General features: G+C 34.8%; 2 protein-coding genes across 2 annotated transcripts in view; both read right to left on the bottom strand.

The window, feature by feature from the left end:
- Positions 1-121, bottom strand: part of STRN (striatin) — a 158,324-nt gene extending 158,203 nt beyond the window's left edge. The window contains exon 1 of the mRNA XM_044659585.1: positions 7-121. Coding sequence (XP_044515520.1) covers positions 7-83 — 77 coding nt within the window. The 5' untranslated portion in view covers positions 84-121. The remainder of the gene's footprint in view (positions 1-6) is intronic.
- Positions 122-8,691: 8,570 nt separating this feature from the next.
- Positions 8,692-24,011, bottom strand: part of HEATR5B (HEAT repeat containing 5B) — a 141,201-nt gene continuing 125,881 nt past the window's right edge. Inside the window, exons 32-34 of the mRNA XM_044659584.1 lie at positions 21,279-21,430; positions 14,119-14,332; positions 8,692-9,569 (exon numbers count right to left, since the gene is read on the bottom strand). Coding sequence (XP_044515519.1) covers positions 9,265-9,569; positions 14,119-14,332; positions 21,279-21,430 — 671 coding nt within the window. The 3' untranslated portion in view covers positions 8,692-9,264. The remainder of the gene's footprint in view (positions 9,570-14,118; positions 14,333-21,278; positions 21,431-24,011) is intronic.

Below are 24,011 nucleotides of genomic sequence, written 5' to 3'. Positions count from 1 at the left end.
AGGGGCCCTAGCCCCTTGACGCCCGCGGCTGCTGCCGGGTGGCTGTTGCTGAAGAAGACGCCGGGCCCCGCCTGCTCGTCCATGGCGGCCGTGGCGGCAGCCTTGATGCGGACCACTGCCGGCTCTCGCAGCCGCCGAGGCAAACGGCAGAGACGGTGCCTCCTCCTCTTCCCTCCGCCCTCCTCTCCCCGCCCACACTCCGAGTCAGCAGGGAGCGGCCGCCTGGGCGCTTGGGCCGGCCCCCCGAGCTGCTGACGGGCCGGGAAATGGGTCAATTACAGAGCGCGAGCGCCCCAAGGGCTTGCTGGGAAATGTAGTCTCGGGGTGGTGGCGTTAATCAGCGGGAGTTGAGAAGGGGGTGGAAAAGAAGAATTCTTTGGAAACTAGCGCTGACAGCCGTAGCCTAGGTGAAATGGAAACCTCTTAGCGCTCCTTCCTACTCCTATGCCTAGCAGAGCCTGGTGCAAGGTGAGGCGTAAGGCCATTCTTATCTGGGCACACACACACACACACACACACACACACACACACACACACACGGAAGGAAGTTCTTGGGCAGCGCTCTCTCTTGCACATACCCACACCCACGGAAGTTCTCAAGCTTTGCTGCCTCTGTTGCACTAACTAGCACACGCACACGCGCCCTTACCTCCAGGAAGTTCTCCGTGACAGCGCTATCTCTTGCATTGTAGCGCATATGCACCCACAGATCTGGAGAGAGAATATAATCACCTCCATCTATGGACAAAATTATTAAAGATCGCTCCCCTTCCCCCAAAAGCTTTTGTTTATGTGGTTTATATGTAGCCTGTTCGAAGGCTGGTCCCCATAATAGGCAAAAGTTACTCTAAAGACTTTGTCTTAGGACCCCTCCCTTTGTACCCAGCTCCATGAATTTCATTTAAAAAACAAGCATGATTGTGAGGTGTGGTGTTTTGTTTGTTTTCCTGTTGCTGCTCTAATCTTGTTGTTATCTTGTTTTATGTTGCCTTTGTTAACTGGGTTTCTTTGTTCTTCCAAGTTGACACCTTGAAACCATCACTCACCTGAAGAACAACATTTCTCCAAAACTTGGCATGTTTTTCTTTAATTGCGTTTCTCTCCCCCTTGCCCCGCCCCTCCATACACACTTGCTGAGAGTCCTTTCACCAGTTAAGTGGTTCTTCTGGTATGCTCTGAGAACCCATGGGTCTATGAGATCCGTTCAGGGAGTAATGAAAACAGAGTGATTTTCAAAATAATGCATTTTAATTTGATAATGCAACTTAATAACTACTATGGTAAATATCAGTAGAAATAACCCACTTAAACCAAAGTTCTTTAGGGGAGTGGTCTTAAGAGTGTAAGGTGGTACTGATTCCAAAAAAAAAATCTGAGAAGTGCCAAGCTAATAAATATGATCTTAGATTTGAATATGGTGGAAGGAAGCTACCATGTCCTGTAGTTTCAGCCCCTGAATTTCATAGTTGAGGAAACAAAAGGCCTAGGAGATTAACTTGTCAAAAACATATGTAATCAATACAGAACTTAGATCCTATGTCTGAATCTGCATATTCAGAACTTTCCCAACTGTACCAAGAATGTAATACTGGAAAGAGGGGAGAATAGATGACCTCTAGGGTTCTTTTCAGCTAAAAACTTGTTATAAACCTAGGAAATCTGCATCATAAACTGTCTTCTAACCACCTGGGCAGATAGCACAGCTCTCTGTTTCTCACTGTTGTTCCAAATCCTGTTTTGATGAGCACATCTTTTGACAACTTCTTCCTAAGACAATCCATAGCATAGCCCTCCACACTGTTGTGAGGAAGTTTACTTAATTATTATTTAGGAGACCTAGCAGGAAGGGCTAGAGAATTCTAAATGGAAGCATAGTAAATAGGGAATATTCAGCTGAATTAAATTTCTTCTATATGTAATGAAGACTGGCCTGTAATAGGGTGCCTTAGGTGTTTAGATGATACAATCTCCCTATGGAAAAGAGATTGGATAGCCTGCTTCTCCTGGGATCATTATGATTCCAGGACAATATGAAGTGGAAGTGGTTTGGAGAGACTGTGGAGAATATAGAGATACTCTGTAACTGGTTCCAGTCTGCTAAATACATGGTTAAGAGAAGTCTTTTTCAATTGTCTCTTTAGCAAACACTCAATGACCCCAAAAATGACTTGAATCTGCCTCAGCCTACTCTCTTCTGACGTGTTCACCTCTACTGCTTCTAGTTGGACTCCATTGATGGTGGTCTGTGAGAGATCCTATAAAGTGATACAGTGGCTAGAGTACTCAGAAAATCCAGAGGTCAAATCCAGCTTCAGATACTTAGTTGTGACTTTGCATGTCATTTAATGTTTGCCTCAATTTCCTCAACTGCAAAAACAGGGATAATGATAGCACCTATGTCAATGTAAAATGCTAATGTAGATATAAATGCTAGCAATTATTATTATTAAGAAAGCAGGCTTGAACCCTCTTCAGTGAGACCAACATGTAGTCAGCTAAAATGGAACTTGTTTCTAGCCTCTACACTTATTTTTCTCCATTTGGGGTGAAGGAACTGGAAACTAGACATCCTGGTATATCAACATCTAGGTTTTGGAGCCAGCTCAACACTGACATCCTGAGGAGCAAGGAGTGACCTTTTGGGACCTAGCCCAGCAAAAGCTAAGACTAGGATTTGTCTAGCAAGGATGCTATAAAGTGCCAGTTTTTTTTCAAGTGTGTAGTGTCTTTCCCTATTCCAAAAATCTTGAGAATTTATCCCTCAACATCCTCAAAATTGTTTCATCTACAGTATAGACCTGTGTCTCTATGTCTATTACAGCTACTACGTTGCCAGGCATTATGCTAAGCACTTGACAATTATCTCATTTGATTCTCATAACCATTCTGGGAGGTAGGTACTTTTATTGTCCCTATTTTTAGAGATAAGGAGACTGAGGCAAGCAGAAATTAAGTGATTTGCTCAGGATCACAGAGCAAGGAAGTGTCTAAGGCTAGATTTGAATTCCAAAAGATGTCTTCCTGACTCCACACTCAGCATTTTATCCCCTGCGCTACTTAGCTGCTCTAAGTTGAGTGGCACTTCTCATTTTTATGTCTGTAGTGCATCCTGGACTGTGATAGAATGCAAATGTTGTGACTCAACTGTCATTAATCTAGAAAAGTGTTTATTATAGAAATCCTGATAGTTATTTTCCATTCTTTTGCTAGTTGTGCCCCCTCCAGGTTTGTCCTTAAATGCTCTTGTGATGATTTGGCATGAGTCTCTCAAACACTTTTCCATAAACTTGATTTTCTCTTCAGCAATTCTTACTCTTTTGATGTAATACTATGCACAATATTCTACCACCCCATGTTACAAATTTATGTTCTAAACCAGTATGCTTTTTACATCCTATATTTCTCTGCTTGGCAAAGAGATCTAAGTGTTTGTTAACCAAGATTCATACAAATGGTGGTAGTGTATATTGATATATATATTTATTCATTTTACATATTTAGGAATAAATCACAGGGGCAGTTTAATGGATTGAGAGCCAGACCTAGAGGTGGGAGGTCCTAGATTCACATATGACCTCAGGCACTTCCTAGCTGTATGACCCTAGGCAAGTTACTTGCCCCTGATGGCCTAGCCCTTATCTCTCTTCTGCTTTGGAACCAATACATTTGATTGATTCTGAGATGGAATGTAAAGGTTTAAAAACATTTTAATTGCTTCATTGTAAACCATATCATCTCACTTCCCACAAGCATTTCCCTTTGTCTTTCTAGTCAAGATATCCTATCCCTGCTACCTATTAACATGTCTGGATTTCCCATCCTTAAAAAAACAAAAACCCTCATTTGAAACTACAATTCTCTCATGCTATCATCATGCACCCCCCTTCAGGGAGAAGATGCTTCTTCCTAGATGCCATCCTATACCTGTTATCTCCTAGCTTTATTTTGGGTCCTCTACTTTCATTTCACCCTCTCCTCTCACCCACTTCTCAACCCCTTGCAATCTGGCTTCAACTAAAACTTTCTAGAGTTGCTATGATTTCTTTATTTGACTGATCTAATGACCTGTTCTCAAGCTTCTCCTTTTTTCTCTGAAGCATTTACCACTATTTGCTCTTTCCTCTTGGATACTCTCCTTTTTCTGGGCTTTTGTGGCACTGTTCTTTCAGTTCTCCTCCTACATGGCTAGCTACTTCTTCTAAGTCTCCCTTGCTGGATCTTCATCTATTCCCTACTCCCTAATTGTTGGTGTACCCCAAGGTTTTGCCCTAGATGTCTTTTATGAAATCCACCAATTCAATGGTCTTTCTCTACATCACTAACTTCCTGATCTATATATATCTATATATATATATCCCCCCTAGTCTTTCTCCCAAGCTTTAGTCCCACATCATCAGTGGTCAACTGGACATTTTGAACTGATGTCTGCTAGGAAATTATATAGCTCAACACATCTACAACAAAATGTTATTTTTCTCCCTGTAATCATACTTATTTCTAATTTTTCTCTCTTATCAATTTATCACCTAGACATACCTCAGTAGCTTCCTTGTTTATTCTTTTACTCTGCATATCCAATCAATTGCCAAATCTTGTTGATTGTATTTATACATCACTTACATTTATCCTCTTCTCTCAGCTTACAGCAATTAGTCTCTTTCAGGCTGTCACCATCTTTTACTTGGAATATTGCAATAGCCTTCAGAAGGGTCTCCTTGCATCCAAATTATTCCCTCTCCAATAATTTACACAGAGGACAAAATCTTAAAGCACATCTGACCATCTCATTTCCCTATTCAATAAACAATAGTGGCTTTGTCTTAACTCTAGGATCAAATATTACTTTTACAACTCGGTTTTACAATCTAATTTCACCCTACCTTTACTTTTGACATGTGTCTTCCTTTCACATACTCTATGTTCTAGCCAAATTGACTTTCTTGCCATTTCTCACCCACAGCATTTCATATCCTGCCCCTATGTCTGGAATATATTTCATCCTCACTTTGGCATTTTAGAATCCCTAGTTTCTTTCAAAGCTCAGGTCTTGCCTCACAGACAAGCCCTTTCCTTATCTTCTTAGCTGCTATTGCTTTTCTTAAAAAATTAACTTTTTTGTTTTATATATACTTAGACATGTACATGTTGTCTTCATCAAATAAGAGCAGTAGGACCTTGCATTTTAGCAATGTTATAAAACTGCAAAGATTTCATTAACTACTACTGAATATTACTTGCAAAAGTATGTTTCCTTCTAATAGCCTCAATATATACATACCATGAACATTTTGTATAATCTTAATAAATGCTTATTGAATTTAATCTTATATACCTCATCCATTATTTATTACAGCTTATTAACTATAGGATTCATAGAGGATTGCTTCTTTTCTCTTGGAGGGTTAGAGTTGTGGTCTTTGCTTGTTACAAATTTTTTAGAGGTGGGAAAATGGGTATATAGGTCAAAAGATTACTTTCTCTTGGTGGCTTTTTTATTTTTGGCAGTAATGAATATTTTTTCAAATTTTGGTACCTTTTCATTTTCTATAGACTTTGAGACTCAATCTCTGCAAAGTTGTGTTGTCTCTTCAGCTCACCTTCTCCTTTGCATATACTTCATCTAGTCCAGTTGCTTTCATCATTTTGGTTTCTTTAGCGCCATTTCCACTTTTTCCAGGGCTTTACGTTAAATCCAATATGGTGGCTCCAGGTTTTGCATTTTAGTCATTTTTGACATTTCATTCTCTCCTCCATATCCAACCAAATGCCAAGTCTCAACTCTCCATCTAAACAGCATCCCTTGTGTTATTCCCTGTCTCCCCTTTTGCTTGTATCAATGCAAGTTTCCTAAACAGATTCCCTATTAATATCAGGGACCAGTCTGACCATGTCATTTACCTGTTCAAAATTCTTTGCTGGTTCCCAATTACTCCTGTGGTTGAATAAAATCTCCATTTACAGCTCTATCCAGTTTTGCTCCAGCCTGTTTATTGAGACACTTCACATTTATATCTTATGTTCTTGCCATACTCATCTGCTTCATATTCTGCTAACTTGAAATTACATATTGCATATATGTCTTTGCAAAAGCTAATAACATGCATGCCAGGAAATGTGTTTCCTCCTCACTTCTGTCTTAAAATCCTTAAAAGTTCAGTTTATGTGCCACATATACCTGACACAGTAAGTGCTTAATAAAATGTTGTTGACTGACAGACATCCTACAGGAAACCACTCTTGATTTCCTTGTTGTTAGTGTTCTCTCCTTCCTCAATTTACATTGTATTACTTTGTTTAAATGTTGCATTACCATGGTAGAATGGAAGCCTCTTGAAATTAAGGACTTTTTTCATTTTTTATTTATATCCCAAAGCCAATCACAATACCTTGTATAAAGTAACTACTTAATAACTGCTTGTTTTTAAATTAGAAATATTAAAATCACAGATATGTAGAAGTCAGGTATTTTTTCACTAACCTATAACTAATCTGTATAGCAAAACATTTATGATTTTGAAGGGATCTTTCAATGCTTCAACAATCTCTGATTTTATCAGTGAGGATACTCTTTCTACAAGTACAGATTGCAACTCCTCTAACTTAGTTTTTTAAGAGTGGCTGATGCCAAAATACTCATCCCCCACGGCCAACCTGATGATGAACCATGAATTTAGCTATGCTGGTCTTCTGAATACAGACAACACTTCAAAGACCATCAGAAATCATGAACTGGATCTTTAGTAAGTCTAATTTAACCTTAAACTTAAGGGTTTTTTTGACAGGTATCTTCTAGCATTATTAATCTATTAAACACAAATGTTAGGGGTATTTTGGGGATCATAAAGTAAAGGAGACAGAGTTAGATTTTTCTGGTCAAGTATTTTTCCTGGAAGAGTGAGAAGAAAGGAGATTAAGGAGGATGTGTGAGAAATATATTGCTATATGAGGGATTAAGCTGGGGAAAAAAAGTAAAATGAACATAAAACACATATAGAATCCCTCCTTGAAGGAGAAGAAAGAAATGAAAGGAGAGAAACAGCACATCCTGATTTCTCTAAAATTCAAACTTAGGAGTATATACTTCAAGGTATGACAGTATGGAATTAAGTTACATTACTAACTTTTAACCAAACAGTAACATTCTCATTCATGCAGATGAAACTTTATTAAGTTCATAAAGAACAATTTCAGTTAATACAAACAACTGTAATATGGATCTGTTATAATTAAATTGGTCTTCTAAATATGGTAATGGAAATAGCTTAGAAAGCCACTGATGGAAAAATATAAAAGCTAGAACTTTATTTATAGGTATGCTCTAGTCGTGATTTGGTTGGTCCACAAGTTAAATATTCTAGAAGAGGATGAACTACATTAAAAGTAAATGTGAACACAAAAAGCATGTCATTAAATACGTAATGAAATCACAATACTTTAATTATTGATTCTACAATTGTAATGTTTAACATATTTTATGCTGCCATATTAAAGGGATAATTTACTACATGTAAATTTAATTATATGTACAGAGATAATGAGAAAAAAAGGTGGATATAAATATCAGTAGGTCTGTAAAAGGCTCAATACTGTCTCTTGTGAATGATGATTCATTATTAAGCAGAGTGAAATGATGAAATTAAGGAAATACAAATTAAGTTTACAATATTGACAGCCAAGAATTCAATAAGTAGTACAAACCTTGTTTAAAATATTAAAAACAATTGGATAAGATACAGTAACAGAAAGCAGACAATAAGAAATAAACAATGAAACTATCTTTTCCTTCTTTCACCTATATATTATATGACTAAAATAATATCACTTACTACATAGGACTATATCTGATTTTTAGTTAATTGCATCTCTCTTTGAAAAATAAGCCAGGGTTGATATAACTCTACAGCACACAGCCAAAGAGGCTAAAATTTTTATGATATTTGTTCAAAAGGGCATGGGACAAATTAAGAGATGCTATAGGTAATAGTACCACTTTCACAACTTAGCCCACCACACCTTAGAATGAAACAATGAAGCAACAACTCTGAAGTGAGTGGGAATAGAAGAGAACAATCCAAACAAACACACACATTAAACACACAGAGAGAGAGACAGAGACAGAGAGACACAGAGAGAGAGAAACCACCCAGTGACTACTAGAGGAAAAGCAAGTCTTCAAAGAGAAGAATACCTTTGGGTGAGAATGAAGGTAGGCAAAAGTAGGAAGTGATTGGAAGAAAATGAGTAGATGGGGAAAATGGATGGATTGTTTTATGAAAAATTTGGGTGAATGAATACATGAATGGAATTAAAGATGAATGAGAGGGGAACTATAAGCAGATAAATAGAAAACAGAGGCAGCAGGCATAAGATGTTAGATAGCTGGGGAAGGGTTCATTTTGTTTACAAGATCATTTCTAACTTTTTTTTCTTATAGAAAGTAATTAAACTCAGGATTTTTTTCATATAATTTTACAGTGAAGGACAGTTTGGAGATTCTATTTGTTAGTTAACATGGCATAAATAAAGATTAACCTTGAGATTTTTATCATAAAAGTAATGATCCCACTAAACAAGAGACAGTGACAATAAGAATATCACAAGTAAAACTAAGACTTGTATCTGGAACAATTTTCTGAGGTCAAATTTTTTGACCATAAAAAAGTAGATCACACCATATGGAATGCATTTTCATGCACCTTTAAATGAGTTTTATTCCTTAAATTATTTTTAACAACCAGCATATGGACAGAGAATAATTTAGTTATTTAAATCTAAAAGTAAAGAAATACCTGCTGGAAAGGTAAGGACATTTCATTGTGTAGTATATTCTCAGAAAATATTATATCTATTTCATTTTATTATACATACCAGAAAATAAATTAGGCTTCAAGTTTTTGTTCATCATTTTGATTTCTTCTCATTTCTGCAAGTAAATTCTTTTATGACAAATGCTTTTTTAACTTTTTGTCATCATATCATTTAGCTGATACATGATATATCTGAGTTGCTTTTTAAAGGATAGAATTTAAATTCATAAAACTAAACCCTATGCAGTAAACTAAAAGGAAAAGAAACATTATCTTACAAAAAGGAAATAAATTCACATACATGATAAAAATAAACATGAACCTATAGAATTATTTCATTTAACTCATTTCAAAACACTAATGTCAATGTACAAATAAACAAAGATGGAAAGATGTAGAACCAATGACTAATTTGGTGTTTGTACCAATGTAAATAAAAAGGAATGGAATAGTAAATTCAAAAAAAGCTTGTTTTGAGTTTAATTGTTGGGGCAGAATGTATGGCAGGTGCTGGTTGTCTGGCAGCTGCTTTTGCTTTGCTAGCTTGACTTGCTCGAACTGCAGTTTCCAGTCGTGTTTTCAACTCTGGAGCAGCCCCCATTACAGTCTTGAAAGCATGTGGATAGAGAGGCCCAATGTGCATTAGATTCTGGAGTGCAAACTCATGAAGATCTTTGGATGCTGTAAGTGCTGAATCAAAAGCATTTTCATCTAGCAAATATGAAATCAAAGTTGGAACTAAAAGAGCAAGCAACTGGACTCCTGAAAAACAAACAAAGCATTTATAATGATGAATTACCAAAATACGACAATTTGAGCTTTTACATTGAACACAGATCATCAAAACAAAGAACAGATAAATGGAGCAAAAGGTAGTTTAATTATTATCAAATTCAAGTAACTAGATAAGATTAAATCCATACCTCAGTTTTGTAATTCTTGCAACTTTTATCAAACACTGATTAAATGTCATAATACCATAAATAAAAATCATAAAAAAATACTATACTTGTTAAAAATCAAATTTATTGAACTAGAGAATCCAGATATATTAATAGAGACCATACTTTATTATAAATTTGTCTCTTTGTATAATTTTTTATTAATAAAATAAATCAGTTAAATCAAATTAAGAAAATTGGTTGGGGTTTATTTTTTTGGATTCTGAGTAAAGAAAAATTCACAAAACATCACTAATTTCCAAAGATTTCCTTCATAAGGAAGGCAAAAATTTATAATGGCCAATTGCTTAGGTATCTCATGACAAAAACTTGTGCATCAGATGTGAAAATCTCAATTATTAGTCATTTATGTAAAATTACAAGTTGCTTTCCCTTTACTCCTTTTCTAAACTCCTTTCGTGCATCCCAATCTCTTTTCTTCCCTCCAAACCTTCAGCAATAGAAAAAAAAAAAGACTTCAAAGCTAAAACCATCTATAATTTGAATTGCTTCCTTCCTTAATGACATGTTAAATGTAACCTATCTGAAAAAAATTTTGTCTTAATTACCACTTTACTTTCTCTGTGTCCATTTAAGTGTAGCGATCTTTGAATAAAAGTTTTATAGAAGCAGAAAATTTTTTTCTTTTGCTGATTACCACATAACAAACACAAAGTATAGACTCAGTATTTATTACTGATGAGAAATATTTTTTAGCCTTAATTTTTGTTTGGGAGTTACTGGGGATTGGATTGATAACTTCCAACTGGTTGACAATGATTAAGAAGCCAATCAAAAAGTTAAACTTGATCAATCACAAGGCACTGCAAATATTTTTTAGTAGAAAGGGCCTGGTACCACTAGACTTTCACCCCAAATGAGACCACTATTAAATGTATAAACCACATACCACCATTTCTTCCTCTGTCTTCTAAAACTATATTATGGAAGTGGCATATGAAGTAGTATGTGGAATCAAATTGAATGTAAAGAACTTAGACTTACAGAAAAAACTTTGAGGCCAGTGTAATTATACAGGAGTGAAATGGTGAAGGTCTGCAATAAAGCTTCTCAGTAGGAACAAAATGAAAGGATGACTCCCACAGAAGTATCAAAGAAGTTAGTTATAACAGTAACTGATTTTTAAAAAAGGTGATTGGCAGGGCTGCTAGGTGATTCTATGGATAGAGAGTCAGTCTTGGGGATGGGACATCTTGGGATCAAATCTATTCTTTTGATTTTGCTTTATTAATTCTTGCTGTCTTGTGAGATCATTAGCTTCTCCTTGCCCAATTCCAGTCTTTAGAGACTGGTTTTCAGCTATGATCTTTTGATTTTCCTTTTTGGTTTGGTCTAACCTGCTTTTCATGGCTTCCAACAGGTCAATTCTGGTCTCCAATTTGCGTAGTACTTCATGTGATTTCTATGCTTCCTTTTCTAAGTGGGAGATTCTGTCTTTTAAACTATTATTTTCTTTTTTAATTACTTGCATTTCTATTTCCCATCTTTCTTCCCAAGTTTCTTCTATCTTTCTTACTTGGTTCTTGAATTCCAATTTGAGTTCCTCAAGAGCTTGTGACCAATTTCCATTGGGGGGTGGGGGGGAAGTTTGGATGTGTTTGCTTGTTTGTCACTCTTTGCTGTTGCCTCTGTACTTTGCTTCTTTTCTCCGTTGAAGTTATCCAATGTCAGAGGCTTTCTTTGTTGTATCTTACTCTTTTGGATACTTAGGTTTTGTAGTTCTTGGGTGGCCATTGCTGTGTTAGTTTTATCTTTCATTCTCAGCCAGAAGTCTGAGTGAGGAGGGCAGGCAACTCTCAGTGTAGCGGAGCTACAGAGTGGGTTTTGCCCTGAGGCTATTTTTCAATTCTCCAGTGTCTCCTATGGGCAGCCCATCTCTGCACTATCTCTGCTCCCACACTCGGATGGGGTCCCAAGTCTCCCTGCCAAGGCTTTGTACTGTCTTTGGGATAAGACTGTGGTGCCCTCAGCCAGCTCCAGAGAATTTAGAGATTGCCCCCGCCAATTGACTCTGTCGTGGTAGATGGTGTGGGGGAAGGGTGATCAATTCACACTTTGGTAAGTGTAATTTTACCCCCTTATAGCATGGATATGCCTAAACCCTGTTTACCTTCAACGCTGCACCGCTTGGCAGAGCCCCTTCCCTCGTCTGATTTTGATTTTTGTCCTTTTGAGATGCTTTGTTATGATTGGTAGTAGGAAGAGTTGTGAAGTTCCTTCTACACTGCAGCCATCTTAGCCCAGAAGCCCTTAGGATCAAATCTAGCTTCAGACACTTTCTAGCAATCTTGGGCAAGTCATTTAACCCCAATTGCCTAGTCCAGTAATGGGCAACCTTTTAAGCTTGGTGTGTCAAAATTCCCCCCAAAATCGAGCATAACTTGGGTGGTGTGTCACTTCAAGAAAAAGCCAAAATTTCACAATATTTATAGTTTAAATAACAAACATGTATAATTGTAATATGTAACTGTATTTAATAAACAAAAATAGGTAAATTAATATAGGTAGAATTGTCATCTATGGGGCACAGAGTGGCTACACTATATACGGCAAATGTTTCATCCTTGGCATGCAGGCCCATACTTCTCTGTATGTGGCTGCATGTGGCCGCATGTCATTGAAAATGGCTACACATGTCAGTTCTGATACACGTGACATAGGTTTGCCATCACCAGCCTAGTCGGTAAGGGTTATTCAAAAAAAAAGAAGGAAAGAAAGTGGCTGGCTAGCTAGGATGTAGAAGGGGAAGAGTCAAAAATAAATCAAAGGTGTCTAGCCTGGGAACTAGATTTATAAGGTAAGAAAATGTGTACTTCCAAGTCTACAAAAATGATTGCTATTAAATTTAAAAGAATATTTAACATTTACTACTAAAGATCTATGAAGTAAACATGAGGAAAAAAACCACTAGGCAGCAGAGTGGTGTTGTGGATAGGGCACAAGACTCAAGTTCAAATCCTACTACAGATTCTCATTTTCCTCTCCAGAAATTTACTATTGATCCTGTTTTCAAAGTATCTCTCAAATTTGTCTCTTCCTTTCTATTTGCACCATTATTTTAGTTTGGACCATTTTTTACTTAAAATCTAAAGTACAAAAGTAGTGATAATAACAATAATACTGAGTAATATAACACTTTTTTCAAAGTGCTTTATTTTGTACAACTTAAAGTGTTACAATAAATTTGAGTTATTATCATTACTATTTCTTTTTTTTCAAACCCTTACCTTCTATTATAGTATCAATTCTAAGACAGAAGAGTGGCAAGGACTAGGAAATTGGGGTTAAATAACTTGTCCTGGGTCACACAGTAGGGAGGTGTCTAAGGCCATGTTTGAACCCAGGTTTTCTAGACTCCAGGTCTGGCTCTCCATCCACTGTGCTACCTAGCTGATGCCTATTATTAATATTTCACTTTATCTTCATGATAACCCTAAGAGGAGAGGGATGATCTCCATTTTACAGGAGAGAAAATGAAAGCATCGACAGCTGTATACTAGCGAAACCAGCACTCCACACTCCCTATCCAAAAAACACTTAAAAATTCTAATTTTCCCAATTCTCTGTCTAATTTTATTTATATATATTCAAAAGAGAAAGCTGTAATATTATGTGTAGAATAAAGAAACATAAACTATATAGGGAGAATATAGAGAGGAAATATAAATATATGTAATCATAATAAAAGAGAAATAAGATCAGGAATCATAGTTAATCATTTAATAGTATAGCTAAAAGGAATATTTGAAGCCATGTAGTCCAATTCCCTGGACTTGATGACTTTACCAATGTTACACTCTAAAAAAGTTAAATCCAGGTCTTCAGACTTTGAGTCCAGTTTTCTATCTACTATACCATCCTATCTTCCCAAAGTTTTGAACATGCTGATTAAATAGATTTGTAGTTGTTTTTTTCAGTGATTAAAACTGCAAAGTCAATTTTCAGATTTCAAACTTTGATGTTTTTTCATAATTTGATTAAATTCTTAAACTAATCTGATTATATAAACTATTCCAGTTATAAACCTCTATAGATAAAACCAGAATATTATGTTTTAAAATTCTAATCAAACACATTTATTTTCCCTAGTACCTAATCAGTATGCCTCTAGAAAATAAAAGAACACAGTTACCATTCAATATTTGATTCATTTTTAATTTCCTATTCAAAGCCACACATACTTCAACATCAAATTTCATACTAGTCCTTACCTATAAAAAAACTGAGGGTTTTTTGCAGCATTCTAGTCATTTTAATATTTCAACTTCCTGTGTCTAATAAAAAGAAACTTCTCTTTTGGACTCAAAAAGCTTTTCAGTTTGTTTTAAACAAGAAAACAAAATACTTACTGTTCTGCTCTTCACCAAGGGCAACCAGTGTTTCAAGAACTTTGATTCCTTCTTGAACAGCTAAAAGCTCTGTACTACTAGTTGGCCGGCTCCTTTCAACAGCTTTTAGTTTTTCAACCATTATTGGAGCTAATGAATGGATGTAGGGAGTTGAAAGGGCACGATTGGAATGCTGAAAGACTGAAAGAAGAAGCTGGTAGCACTTTGCTTGAACCTATAGAAAATAAACATAATTTATCAATTAAGTTGTGTTTCAGTTCTGATGTTTACAATATAAACACACTATGACTTTTTGGAATGCTAAAAAAAATGAAGTAATATTGCAAAGTAAAAATAGAAACTCAATAAAATATTTGGCACTCCTCTCTCTCCAAAAGTGTGTATACACACACACATACACATGTATGCATGCACACACACACACACACACACATACTTCTATAAAAGGAATCCTAGAAAGATTCTTCATTTTTAAATGAAAGGATAAGGAAAACATATCACCAAGGATTAAATGAGTAAATTACTTAAAGTTCAAAAAGGAAAGGAAATTTAAAAATATAAATGAATCGAAATAAAATATCTTGAAGGATTTGGTCATTAAAAGTGCAAAAAATGAAAAAACTTTTTAAAAAATAAAGTCAGATAATGAGAAATTATGGACATTGTATTTATAAAAGCCTAAAAAAAGAATCTCAATTCAATTAAAAAACATTTATTAAGCACTGGCATATGTGTAAGGTACTATCCTAGATGACAAGAATGCAAAGATTATAACCATCCCAAGTGGATATGGCAAATACACATATTACAAAAATAAATTACATAAATAAAATATAATTGAGAAAAATGAGAAATCCATACTGAGAGTTCTGGTCAAATTTGAGAAGGGGGCAATCATTCTCCACTTGGATAAACAGATAATAAGGCTTTAAGAATTGCAAAGCACTTTATATAAAACAAATACATGAATGAAATATATAGCTATAGATATATGAATTTAGATCATAATACCCCTGTGAGATAGGTCACATTTTTCTGCTCATTTTACAGATTAAGAAAACTGGGATTGAGACAAGTGACTGCTAAGGATCATACAACTAATAAATTCTTTTTTTTTTTTTTTTAAATAAATCCCTTACCTTCTGTCTTGACTTCAAGGCAGAAGAGTGGTAAGGTTAGGCAATGGGGGTCAAGTGACTTGCCCAGGGTCACACAGCTGAGAAGTGTCTGAAGTCATATTCAAACCTAGGACCTCCCATCTCTAGGCCTGGCTCTCAATCCACTGAGCGACCCAGTTGCCCCCCCACCCCCAACTAATAAGTTCTTAAGGATGGATTTGAACCCAGGTTTCCATGACTTCAAGTCCAGCATTTTATCCATTATGCAACTCTACCTTTATAAGGCAAGGAAGATGGCAAATGTGCCAAACAAAATAAAAGGAAAAAGAGGGGAAGGAAATTCTCTCAATAAAACAACACCCCCAAATCATGAAAAAATGAGTAAGTAAAGAGGAGAAATAGCAACAAGGAAGAACAAAGCACAACAACAATTATGCCTCCAAATGAGAGAACAGACATTTAAGGAGAATATAGTTAGACTAAATGAAAAAAAGATCTGAGGAGTTTTAGTGGAATACTAGTTCAATAAGAGCATATGGCATAATATGGCAGCCAAGTAAGCTAATGAAATGGAGGTGGTATTAATAGGTTGAAGTCTGGTCCAGGACCAAAAAATAGTCTCACTCTATTCTACCCTGGTCAGACTATATCTTAAGCAATACATTCAGTTGGATTCTCCATATTTAATATGGAGATCTAAGGAAGTTAAAGAATTTGCCAAAGGTCATAAAGGCAAGACAGATTAGAGGGACGATTTAAATCTAGGTTCTGACTCTAGAGCCAGTGTTCTTTCCACTTTACCACATTATTTCTTCAAGTATAAGTTGGTTTACTGACCCTCTGGGTTCTCTTTCTATTCATATTCTGTCATATTAGAAAGAACAGTTGGACAAAACCAAATAAATTTTCAAAGAACAAATTTGCATTAACACAATTTTTTAAAATAATAATAAGCTAGCATTTATATAAGCACTAATTAGAGCAGTTAACAGAGGACCAAGCGAGGAGTCAAAGAAGACTTGAGTTTAAATTAGAGAGCCATCTCAGATACTATCTGTGTGGCCCTGGACAAGTCATTTATCCCTTAATTTGCATCAGTTTCCTCAGTTGTAAAATGAGCTGCAGAAGGAAATGACAAGCCACTTCAATACCTTTGCCAAGAAAACCCCAAATAGCATCACAAAGAGTTGGATATGACTGAATGAATGAACAAAAACAATTAGCTATATAGTGCTTGAAGGCTTATAAAAAAGTTTTACAAATATTATCTGATTTGATTCTTACAACAACCTTGCGAGGTAGGTACTATTATTATCCCCATTTTACAGTTGAGTAAACTGAAGTAGACAGAAGCTAAGGGACTGACTCAGAGTCACACCCCTAGTAAGAATCAGAAGCTGATTTGAATTCAAGTCTTTCTGACTCCAGGTTTCGAGCTCTAAGCATCACACCAATTAGCTGCTTTAAAGTTTGCAAAAAATTTAATTTGGAATTCACACCAAAAAACAGCATTTCCATATACAAAGTATAATACAAAGAGGATTATCTATGAAACTATGGTACCACTTGCTTTTTCTTAAAGTACATAATAAATTTAGTAGATTACTTTTACAACCATTCTGCCTGTTTTTTCCTGTCCCTGAACTTTTTGTTCTCTATGCACTTTTAAAAATGTTTCAATGGTTTCTGCCTTTTGTGTTCTTTTAACTAGCTTCACCATTGCTAGCCCCCTTCTCTCTCCTATCCCTGCCCTGAAACAGAAGACAGAAAAAAGTCGTTTGTGATAAATAAACAGGCAAGCAAAACAAGTCTACACAGTGGCTTCCTTTGACATTTTAACTCTTATCATCTCTTTATGAAAAGTTAGGTCACATGCCTCACCATGGGTCCTTTGGAGATGTTGTTGGTTATTGCCTTGAACAGAGTTCCAGAGTTATTGAAGTTATGTTTCTTTATGATATCACAATAAAATACATTGTTTTCTTTATACTATTCACTTCATTCTGTATCATTTCAGTGAAAGTCTTTTTTAAGGATGGGGCAGGGGAGACACAGACATATTTGTAGGCATTATGGAAGCAGCCAGTAGACAGGGAGGACTGAATATTAGTGAGGGAATAGTAATGATAAAAGGAGAAAATCTACTAAAGAAGACAAGATGGAAGGGGGTCACTAATACATATAAAGAAGTTTATCATGGGGCAGCTAGCTGGCTTAGTGGATTGAGAGCCAGGTCCAGAGACAGGAGGTCCTGGGTTCAAATCTAGCATCAGACACTTCCTAGCTGGGTGACCCTGGGCAAGTCACTTAACCCCCATTGCCTAGCCCTCACTCTTCCACCTTGGAAACAATGCACATTGATTCTAAGACAGAAGGTAAGGGTTTAAAAAAAAAGAAATTTATCTTGTTAAGACAGGTCAATTCTTTATATGAAACAGAGGGAGAGTAAAGAATGACAGAAAACATCTGGATGCTGTCAATTGAGGAGTGGAAAAGAGGGAGTTTTTTGCCAATGATCCCAATTTTTTTCCAAGGAAATATGAGGCAAGGATCTCAGCTGAGATCATAGGAGGATGGAGTACTGTGGGGAGCTTGAGAAGTGATGAAAAGATTTTGAAAAGCTACTGAGGTGAGTGGTATAGTGAATTGATTAGAGAACTGAAAAAAGATTCCTTGCTCTTGAGGTTCCAATTGAGATTATATAACATAAACTTATAGTGTACTCAGCTTAATTTCATTTTTTTTCAATTTTGTTCAGCAGCACATGAATAGGAGTGAAGGCAGTAGATAGGGGAAGTAATTCAATTCTGAAATTTGAAAGGGCAAAATCTCCTATAGAACAAGGGAGGTATGGGACCCTAAAAAAGAGAACAGTATAGAGTTGAACTGGTTCACCAGAAAGGGTTAAGATGAGGAAGAAAAGAGAATATATGTGCAATGCAGTAGGAGTGATGGCATGGGAAAGAAGTGAAAGTTCAAGGGATTAGAGGTTTTAGTGAGGAAGAAGAGGTAAAGTAGAATAATAACAGGTTGTGATCAGATAAAGGAATTTCAGAATTTATGAACATGGATGCAGAATATTTGTGATAGGAAAATCAATGTTATCATAATATCTATCTATCTATCTATCTATCTATCTATCTATCTATATATATATATATATATATATATATATATATATATATATATAGCTATAGTGAGATATGGGAAGAGTTCATGAATGAATAAATTGAAGAATTGGGAGATTATTGTAATTTCAGGAATATGTAAGACTGTGAATCAGGGTCTGAACCCATTGATGAAGAAAGGAGAGTATCTTGGATGCCTGTGAACTATAAATACCATAAAACTGCATAGGTGATAATATGTACCAAATGAAACTCAAAGGAGGAGATATTATCGAATGTAGGTGGACACACGTGGTACATGTCTGGTATAAGACAGAAGGGCAAAGCAGGCTGGCAGATCATGCTTGCTTAAACAATGGAAGGGGCCTAGGCAAAGAAGCCCTTTGGTGGTAAAACTGGCTATAGATTTCTTCTGATGAGGTTGAAAGAAGAAAGGGAGAAGGGAATGGCTATACTAAGAAGGGGAAAGGAAAGTTAAGATGGTACAAAATAACCAGTATCAAAAATGGAAAAGGAGAATTCAAAACAAAAGAAGAAATAAATGATATTAGAAATAATTTTGCCCAACTATATGCCAACAAACTGACAACTTAAATGCATGAATTTTAAAAAATATATAAACCAGAGAATTCAAAATCACAATCATAAAAAAAGAAATTGAACAAGTGAAATCCTTTTTTAAAAAAGCACATAGATTACAAGTGAATTCTATCTAATGTTCACTAAACAACTAATTCCATTATTATATAAACTATATGCAAAAATAACAAAAGAAGGGACACTACCAAATTACATTTAAGATATATATATATATATATATATATATATAGAGAGAGAGAGAGAGAGAGAGAGAGAGATAGTCTTGATACCAAAACTAGAGAAAATGAACAACAGACTAATATCTCTAATGAAAACTAAAGCAAAAAAAACAAAAAAAAAATTAAACTATTAGTAAAAACACCACAACAACATATCACAAAGATTATACACTATGACCAGGTTTGGTTTATACCAGGAATACAGGCTAGTTTAATATTAAAACAATTATAAATGTAATTGACCATGTAAATAATATTAACATTATTTTGTAATTGTATATATATAGGTTCTATGTGTATCTTAGTATTAGTATGTGTGTCCCAAGGAGTTTATATATTCCATAGTTATTTTAAATGGAATTTCTCTTTATAGTATTTCCTGCTGGGTTTGGTTGGTAATAGAAATGCTGAAAATTTATTAGAATACAAATTGTTTATCCTGATAAGCTCTCTTAAAATTGTTCACTTGTATTTACTTTTTTATGTTGCTTTCTATTCTCATTTTTTTATTTCAAAGTTCCTTATTCAGTACTAATCTTTTCATTAGGATTGCTTGGAAGTACTCTATTTCACTGAAAATGCCCCCCACCCCCACCCCAGTTGGATACTTACCTTCCTAGGTAAGTTATTCTTGGTTGTATACCTTTATTTTTTTTGCTTTCTGGAATAACTCATTCCATGTTCTCCACAGCTTGATAGTGGTAGATGCTAAGTCCTGTATGATTCTGACTGTTTAATATTTCAACTCTTTTTTTTCTGGATTTACAATATTTTTTCTTTGACCTGAATTTGGGCAATTATGTTCCTAGGAGTTTTCATTTTGGGTTTTTTTTCCAAGAGGTGATTGGTGGATTTTTTTTTAATTTTGCAATCTTCTAATATATCTGGGTATTTTCCCCCATGATTTCTTGTAATATGATATCCAGAGTCTTTCTTTTTGGTCATGGCTTTCAGGTAGTTTAATGAGTCTTAAATGATCTCTTCTTAATCTGTTTTCTAATTAATTTGTTTTATATATGAAATACTTTGTATTTTCTACTTTTTTCATTTCTTTTCTTTGTTTTAACATTTTTTTATTGTCTTGTGGATTCACTACTTTCTGTCTGGTTTGTCTGTTTCAGGGAGCCTGTTTCTTGAGTAGGATTTTGAACCATTTGTTGATTTTATTTCCAAGCTTGTCCTCTAAAACTATCATTTTTCCACCAATTTTTTCTCAGGCATTTTTGTTTCCTTTATAATGCCATTTTTTTTACTCTTAAAAATAACTCTTGCTTCATTTCTTTTAGGAATTCTAACTGATTTTGTGACCAAGCTATAGTTTTTTTTCCCTGGAGGCTTTGCTTAAATGTATTTTGGAGTTGTTCTTCTTTTCTGGGTTTGTATCTTAGGCAACCATGGCATTACGAGAGCTTTTAAAATTTATTCATTTTCCAAACTTACTTCCTGAATTGGGATATAGTCTATGCTAGACTTTGCATACTTCAGAGATGAATGTATTCACTTGGTATAGTTCTCCACTATTTTATTTAGTGTCCTGATTTTGGGCCCTGTTCTGATACTATGGGCTGGCTTTGATATCCCCTTTTCTGGCTTAAAGCAACAGCTCAGCAGACTTCTTATAGCTCCAAGATGCCCTCTCTGGGTTCAGAGGGACAGACCATAAGGTTCTATTATAATTCTAGGGTATGGCTCCATAATTCCAGTTCACCCTTACTCCATAGTAATTGCCCTTATTACTCATTTTGCAGTTGTATATGTGATTTTGTATTGGAAAGATGACTCAATGGAACTTCTTCATAAATTTCATATCACTACTTAGACTAGAACTTCTCTCAGAACATTGTTGGAAGAGCTATTAGAGGAACCAGACTACGGTTTCCTTTTATGCCACCATCTTGGCTAGGTCCATATCTAATCAAATCTTATTTTTACTTCTTCATTCAAAAATTAATATACTATGATACTCATATCAATTTGTATTACATTTATAAATTTTACATACCACTGTTTGATTTTTTGAATTTTGCAAATAAATCTACTCAAAATATCCATGATAGATTGGCATCAAATTTCATGAAAAAATTAGTATAACTTACCCATGGATCACAAGAATTCAATGCATTTTTAAATCTGTTCATGCAGCCATTCTGTAATGACTGGACTCCAATTATTTCAGTACTAGCAGACCATAGGAAGAGTGCAATAGCTGTAAGCATGCTCACTTCATCAGGAATAGGCATTGAATCTTCTGAAAATGAAAACAAAAGGAGAGTAGTGACCTTCCATATTTACTTAAAAATTGAAATACTGAATGAATCCACTTACAATGAATTAATAACAACTAATAAAAGTTATTATAAGCAGAGCAGCTATCTTGCTAGTCAGGTCTGCACATGAGGATTCTTTGGAAGATACCAAATACCATACCAGAGACCTTTTTTGTGTCATGGACATCTTTAACCATCTGCTTGACCACTTCTTAGAATGTTTGCTTCCTACATCCATAATTGAAAGAAATATCAAATTTCAGCAAGGGGACACTGAAAATAAAGATGTAGGCTTTTTTTCCCCAATCACATTAATGGAGCACTCATTAAGAAGTCCTGCCATATACCTTGTTCACTTTATTTTTTGTGTGTACCATGTGTACTTTATTGTGATTATTCTGGTGAGGTAAGAGAGTATGATAAAATAGATGGAATCCTGGAGTTCAGCTAGGGATCTTGGTTTAAATCCTATCTCAGATATTTACTTGTATAATTATGAATATGTCACAACCTATTAAGGGTTTCTTTTTCCTCACCTGTAAAATAGGGTTAATAGTATTTATACTATTTATCAGACCAGATTGTTGTGAAAAGGGGCATTGCATACAAAACTATCATGTTAGTATAAATTATTGTTATATTAATAACTGCAATATAATTCATCAACAATATAACAAAAACTAAGTATAAATTCTGCTAACTAAAATAGGAACTCAAAAGATAACAGATTTAAATGCAGAGCATAACTGATGAAAACAGAACTAAAGAAAAATTATATAATTCATTAGGAAATTTTAAGTTATTAAAGATTAAATGCAAGCTTCTAAAAACAAAATCTTTTAGGCTAACTGATTTAAAAAATCAAAGACATCTAAGGGCAATACCATATTTATTTACTCTGCACTGAAAGACTACACACTTCCACAGACTTCCAAAAAAGCAATTTGGCACAATTTCTTTAATTATAACCATACTTTTTTAACTGGAGTTTGGAAAAAAATTTCAGGTGATTCTTAATACCTGGTGTTTCTCCCTTTCAAATATTTGATAAAATGAATATGAGACAATTCTAGTAGGTAGAATAAGCTCATTAATAACATTCAAAAAATGGTTCCATGACCCCAATACTCCAATGATTTATGATTTCATCAACATGGTTCCTCTTTCCAAGGATTTAGATCACAGACAGTCCAATACTCTCAATGTTGCTTACTCTGCCAAATTTTAAAGTTCCTAGAATTAATATAAGAATAAATATATCCTTCATTTAATGTAAAATCACTACAGAATAAGTAACTGAATCAATAATGAAACAAATTTATTTTTCAAAAAGCATACCAACTCAGTTTATAAGATCTGGAGTTCCTAGGCACCACTTCATGCTTGCCTCTTTGTCCCTATTTGGATATCACCAGTCAGACTGGCCAGCTATATTTGTGTGTTATGGCTAACTTATAGCAACTTCTCCAAACAATGAATAGTATTTTGCCATGAATAAAGTCTCTACCAATTTTGTTATGATAGCTCTACTAATGAGGATACCAATCATTAATTAAATAAACCATTATGATAAGAATTACAAAGCCATATTGGCAAAAACTGTTTTGTTTTTGTTGTTGTATAGGAAGAGATCAGTAACTCCAAAAAATGAGAAATATATAGAAAAGGCAACTCACTAATGAAAAGGAACTGAGACTTATAGTAGGAACAATGAGGTAAATTTAAACTGATCATAGTATTGTAATTTTAAATATTTTATATTTTATTTTATTAAAGTAAAGCCATGCTATCATTGTGTTAATAAGTTTATCAGAGATCAGTATTTTTCTGATAAGTATATAATTTTAAGAACTTTTAGTCCTCATTAATTTTATTAGAATATTAAAAAATTAAGAAAACATTTTATTCATAACAGATTATATAAAATCCTTCAAGAGCGAAGTGGACCAAATGAGTACTTTTATTATTAAAGTAATTAAACTTGTTTCCCTTCAAAATAAAGTCTAACTTCAATTGACAAGAACAAAGGAAAGTAAGAAAAATAAAAATGCCTACAAATGATTATATGAGTAAATGTTAATTTCTCTTATTTTCAAATTGTTAAATAATGCTATGTTCTTAGTAGTGAGTTTTATTACATCTGAGGATTACCTTCCTCTCTAACCTTGTTGTAATATTCCTTCAATTAGTGGAAAAATAGAACTTTCATAATTGATATTCACCTATCCTACAAATCAATGATTACTTGCATTCATAGCAGTGGCCCTTCTTCCTGTTTGAAAATCTGAATGTATCTCCTGGGAAGTTTCTAACGAAGATCAAGGCTACTCTTCTAGAGTAGAAGCATCAAACAAGTCATCTACAACACTCCTGAGTGTACCCTGAACCAGATTACAATGTAACTGGGAATAAAACCATATTAAGATGCAAATAGGAAATATTTAACAAAATAAAGTGAAACATAACAAAATATAGATTACATTTGAAAACTAAGTCAACATGTGTCCCACAGGGATTATATGTACAATTTAGTAGGCAATGTTTCTATTTGAATTTGACACC

Source organism: Gracilinanus agilis, chromosome 2 (genome assembly GCF_016433145.1).
Source record: "Gracilinanus agilis isolate LMUSP501 chromosome 2, AgileGrace, whole genome shotgun sequence".
In the NCBI taxonomy this organism is placed as follows: Eukaryota; Metazoa; Chordata; class Mammalia; order Didelphimorphia; family Didelphidae; genus Gracilinanus; species Gracilinanus agilis.
The sequence above is the reverse complement of the archived record's forward strand: the minus strand, read 5'-3'. Positions and strand labels throughout refer to the sequence as shown.